General features: G+C 35.9%; 1 protein-coding gene across 1 annotated transcript in view; it reads left to right on the plus strand.

The window, feature by feature from the left end:
* The window catches only part of LOC107666148 (TOX high mobility group box family member 2-like), a 134242-nt gene extending 128697 nt beyond the window's left edge, over positions 1 to 5545 (plus strand). The window contains exons 7-9 of the mRNA XM_016457322.1: positions 797 to 1183; positions 3092 to 3228; positions 4446 to 5545. Of these exons, the coding sequence (XP_016312808.1) occupies positions 797 to 1183; positions 3092 to 3228; positions 4446 to 4488 (567 nt within the window). The 3' untranslated portion in view covers positions 4489 to 5545. The remainder of the gene's footprint in view (positions 1 to 796; positions 1184 to 3091; positions 3229 to 4445) is intronic.
* Positions 5546 to 5864: the final 319 nt, after the last annotated feature.

A 5864-nucleotide genomic window follows, 5' to 3' on the forward strand; every position in this document is an offset into this window, starting at 1 on the left:
GCTTTCTATATAATAAATGTGTTTGTACAATGTACACTCTAAAAAATGCTGGGTTGTTTCAAACCAACTTTGGGTCAAATATGGTCTAATCCAGCTGTTGGGTTAAATTTTTATATAAAATTTTTAGCCCAAAAGTTGGGTTAGTCCATATTTGACCCACTTCTAATTCTATTCTTTAAAAAGAAAAACTAACTTACACTAGCTTTTCTAATCTTTTTGTATTCTATCTATTTGTTTTCTTTTTATTTATTATAAAATTAACAAAAGCAAAAAAGGCCTCTAACACTAGCTTGCTCTATTCTTTTTCTATTCTATCTGTTTTCTTTTTTATTTATTATATAATAAAAAAGTAAAATAAAAGAAAAATTGCTATGTGTACTGCGTTAGGCTAACTGAGACTTGTTATATCACTTGCATATCATTGCTCTTTTGTTGATTTTGATTGCTTGCATTGTCCTCATTTGTAAGTCGCTTTGGATAAAAGCCTCTGCTAAATGACTAAATGTAAATGAATATTGTCAATAAATAATGTGTTGTGCAGTGGTATTTGCTATATTTTGCACTGATGCAGAGATGCTGGAAACGTATTATTTATCAAAAATTATCATTGCTCTTTTGTTGATTTTGATTTGCTTCCATTGTCCTCATTTGTAAGTCGTTTGGATAAAAGCATCTGCTAAATGACTAAATGTAAATCAACAAAAACTTTTATTTTGGATGTAATTAATTGCTATTAATCATTGCCCTGCACTAGCATAAATATGATGTGCATGTTCTCTGTCTTCCTCTCTGTCAGACCTACAGTGACCCGGTGGAGAGCAAAAGCGCCCAGTCTAGTCAGGCATCATCACACATGATGCCCCCCAACGCCCCCCTGTACAGCGTCCCGCCCCAGCCCTCCTCCCCGTATCTGGGCCCCAGCCCCTTCCCTCTCTCGGACCTCCAGAGCTATGCAGCGGGGGCTCCCAGACACGGCCTGCCCCGTTCGGCCATGCTGCCCGCACTCAGTGCCTCCCCCCCAGCGTCCTTCCAGATCAGCCCTCCCCTCCACCAGCAGCTCTCTCTGCACCAGGGCTCCCTCCTCAACCAGCCAATCCGCATGCAGCAAGTCCAGTCGCAGCCAATCATCTCTCACCAGATGGGCCTCCAGCCTCCGCTGCACTCCCCACCCCCAGGACAGCAGGTTAGTGTGCATGCTGCGAAACACCGCACGTGCTTGTGTTTATGGGGTGCGACTGGAACGGCACACTGCCATTGAATACTGTGCATAGAAATTTGCTAAAATGTGACCCTGGACCACAAAATCAGTCATAAGGGTCCATTTTTTGAAATTGAGATTTATACATGAATAAGCTGAATGATTAAGCTTTCCATTGATGTATGGTTTGTTAGGATAGGACAATATTTGGCCGAGATACAACTATTTGAAAATCTGGAATCTGAGGGTGCAAAAAATCGAAATATTGGGAAAATCACCTTTAAACTTGTCCAAATGAAGTTCTTAGCAATGCATATTACTAATCCAAAATTAAGTTTTGATATATTTTCGGTAGGAAATTTACTAAATATCTTCATGGAACATGATCTTTACTTAATATCCTAATGATTTTTGGCATAAAAGAAAAATGTATCATTTTGACCCATACAATGTATTGTTGGCTATACAAATATACCTGTGCTACTTATGACTGCTTTGTGTACAACTGTACAACAATGTGCAACTGTACAACTGTATCCTATAATGCAATGCGCTCAACTTGACCTTCCATTTCCAGCGTTCATTTGGTTTTCTAAATGCAAATGACATGTTTTTTCCAGAAATGATAAATGGACGTCATTTGCTCATTTAAACATGAGGTTTCATACTACTGTCTGGCACTTTACTGTTATTGTTGCATAGTGTGTCACATACTACTTTTTTAAAATAATAAGCAGTATACAATGCTGTATACAACAGTACTACAGTGTTTAATTGTAAACAGCCCTAGAAAAGTTTATTGTTGCCTAGTGCAAAAAAATGTATATTATGTAATGCACAGTATGCAGTGAATATAATTCTAGAAATGTTTATAATTGCATACTGCCCTTTATAGTATTTTTATTTATTTATACAATACATAACATAAATTCCATTCCATTCCAAACATGACCATATTAACATTTATCAATGCTACAGTTTACTATTTTGGAGGGGGGGGAGGACATTTATTGTTGCATAGATGGAAAAAAAGATTGTAGTATGTAATGCACAGTATGCAGTGAATATAACTTTAGAAATGTTTATCATTGCATACTGCTCTTAATAGTTTTTTTTATTATTATTATAATACAATATATAACATATTCCAAATATGGCCATAGTAACATTTATCGATGCTACAATTGAAATGACTATTTTGGGAAAAAAATAGCATGCAGTGTATATTTGCAGTGTGCAGTGAACAGTATGGTAGTATTCCATTCCAAACTTGCCATGATCTAAAGTGTAATTTTCGTCAATTAAAAATTTATTTTTATGTGGAAATCCAATGAAACACACAGTATTTATCCCCTGGTTTTTGTTTAAGACAGTAATAGTGGTGATCAAAGTTTTAGCAGCAAATAATCTTGTTGACTGTTACCATGTGTTACCAAATTAAGTTGGAAAAGGACAGGTCATCTTAAGCGTGCGGTTGCAGTGTGAGGTGAAATGAGATGAAGTGAGAACTGGGGTGGAGGATGTGTTGTTTTGAAGGTGTTGTCTTTGTCAAAAGACGCCGTGTGAAGTGAAAAGGTCTGATTTTCCAAAGCACCATCAGCGTTTAGCACCTACCTGCAGTGAAGCAATAAAAGAGAACATTTTATCAGCTGTGAGAAAATGAGAAGTGAGAAATAAACGATAGGTTTAATTCTTAGAATGCATTTTAAATGTTTAAATAGCATGCTTTACATTTTCAGAATTTATTTAAAATTACAGTTTTGTATGTTAAGTATGTAAATCAGGGCCTCACACTTGCATTGCATTGGCCAAGCATTCATGTTTGCATACTTGCATATGTTTCTGGCCTAAAAATGCTAATAATATACTGTATGCGTGTTCTCTCTCTCCCAGGGATTCTCTCACTTACAGTCCGAGTATCAGAAGAGCGTGGGGGGGTCTCAGTCTCCAGGGGCTCCGAACCCAGCGGGCCAGAACCCCGACTGGGACAGCGAGTACTGCAACCGGGAATGCGGCGGAAACCACTGCAGGTAAACAGTGTGTTTGTTACGATACTAACTGCGCTTGTCCCACGAGACGTGTGTCATAGTATCAGGGGACTCGTTGAGCGTGTGCAAGCAGCATGTGTGGTTTCACAGCAGTGCGGCATGAATTATTTATTGTGTAATATAACAATGCAATGCAAAAAAACACATACAATAACAAAGTTAAAAGACTAGTACACACAAAAATGAAAATTCTGTCATTATTTATTCAACCTCATGTCATTCCAAACCTGTATGACTTTCTTTCTTATGTCGAACACAAAAGTAGATATTTAGCCGAATGTTCACACTGCTCTAAAGTATTGACAAAAAACATCTTAAGTTTCATGACTGCAGTCCATATGACTCATGAGCAGTTTTTTCAGTGTTCTAAAGTCATATGATAGATCTGAAGAAAACTTTGAGTGAATACAGTGCACAGGTGTTATGGATGACTGTAATCCTTTTTATGTTTTTCTCAAATTCCATTTTATTTCCATTTTCTATCCATTGTAATTTTTCTGGATTACATTTTTTTTTTCGGTTTTCATTTTTCTGGGCTCCGTTTAATGGATAAATCAATACAATTTAACATCAATTTATTAAAAGTTTACCAAAAAGTACATTTTTAGGGCCCTATGAATTATTTTTAATTTTTCTCTCAAATTCCGTTTTTTTGGGGGGTTTTTTTTTTTTACAAATTCTGTGTTTTCTGTTTATTTTTTTTCTGGATTCCATTTTAATGGTTAATTAATAATCAAAAAGCATTTCTAATTCATACAAATAACTTAATTTATTCAGTTTTTACAAAAAAAATCTCAATAATTCAATAATACAAGTCAGTGTCGTGATTTAAATGTACTGACCCTATTTTGATTTATTCATCCAAAATTTTAAAAATTTCGTGACATTCCGTGTTGTACAGTAAATTCCATTTTTATGACTGGATTCTGCAATTCCGTATGCGTTTTCTTCATCACAGCCCTAGGATTGATGTTACGATGTTGAGGCTTTTTTTGGTTGCTCAGACATTTTGGCCAATATCTTTATTTTTGTTCGATGGATTGGTTTGAATTTTGGTGTGGAGTGACATGAGGGTGAGTCAATAATGACACAATTGTCATTTTTGGCTGAAAATTCTCTCAAGAGAACTTTTGGAGTTTTTTTAAAAAGCAAGACATTAACATTTTCCTGACGCTCATTTGTTTCTCATTGTTTCGCAGTGGCAGTATGATAGGCAGGGATAAGCCACTCTACCTCACTTGAAGCAAAACAAGGAGAACGGAAAGAGAAAAGATGAAACAACACCAGGGAGTCCCCCGCACCTTTCCACCCTTCCCAGACATCATCAGTTTCCCTCAGTGTCATTTTTCATTCGTTTTTAGAAGGATGTGTGTGTGAAGACTACTAGTGATCCTTTCATTTTTGCCAAGCACTTAAAAAATGTACAGGCCTCTCCGCCAGAGACCTCAGAGAGCACTCACCCCGTCTCTGAATAAATTTAAAAGAAAACGACAAAAAAAGATGTATATAACAAAAACGAAAAGGAAAAAAAAATAAAATAAAGCAAACTACCATTAAACTGGCCCTCAGGGCAAATGAGCTTTAACTAAAACAGAGGAAAACTCTCCTCGTAGTTTCTCAGTTACTTTCCCTCTGGTCTCATTTTTATTTTATTAGAATATTTTTGTTTTGCTGTTGTACTTTTATTTATTTCCTGCTTGCAACATAGCGCTTCTTTTAGCCAACAGGTCCTTTACTTTAGAGAAAATACTCTTCTGAGGGCGAAAAGTTGCTGTTCAACTAATGCTCTGTGAATTTTAGGCAAAAAAATAGACAAGAAAAAAGAAATACGCAAATGGAAAACTTCTTTTTGTAATTTTAAAGACCCGTGTAGGTCTTTGTTGATCTGTCACAGTGTGATTGTAAATATCACTTTTTTGGGGGTCAAATAGGGAAGATGAAGTCCAGATATTTTTTCTTCTTTAATATGACTTATAATTCATTGATTTGTATTTTAAATGGTATTTTGTGAATGCGTGCAGGTATGAATGAGCGTGTGTGGGTGTATTTGTGCGTTGTGTAACTGAACAGCCTGTGCAGGTGATATCAGAAGAGTGTTTCCACACGTACACAATCTTGCATTAAAATCTGTGCTCACTGGTGTGATTTCCCAAAAAAAGATCTATGGCAAAAACCATGACATACTGCATGACCTGGCTCTCCATTTAGGCTCCCTGATTCATCAGAGCCTCATTTTTGATTTTGAAGCACGACTGTATGGAAGTCTGTTTCCACCACTGAATACAAAATAAAAAAGGTAATTGTGTCTTTTTATTTCACAATTCTTTTTTTCCCTTGCAATTGCAAGTTTCATTTCACAATTCTGACTTTTTCTCAGAATTGCACGATAAAAACTTGTAATTCTAACTTTCATCTCAGAATTGCGAGATACAATTCTGAGACAGTCACAATTGCAAGAAAAAAGTCAGAATTGCAAGAAAAAAAGTCAGAATTGTGCAATATTAACTCACAAATGTGAGGAAAAAACGTCAGAATTGCAAGATATAAACTTGCGAGTTTATATCACAACTCTAAGGAAAAAGTCAGAATTGTGAGATAAAAAGTCAAAATTACCTTTT

Source organism: Sinocyclocheilus anshuiensis, unplaced genomic scaffold (genome assembly GCF_001515605.1).
Source record: "Sinocyclocheilus anshuiensis isolate Anshui unplaced genomic scaffold, SAMN03320099.WGS_v1.1 scaffold447, whole genome shotgun sequence".
Taxonomy (NCBI): domain Eukaryota; kingdom Metazoa; phylum Chordata; class Actinopteri; order Cypriniformes; family Cyprinidae; genus Sinocyclocheilus; species Sinocyclocheilus anshuiensis.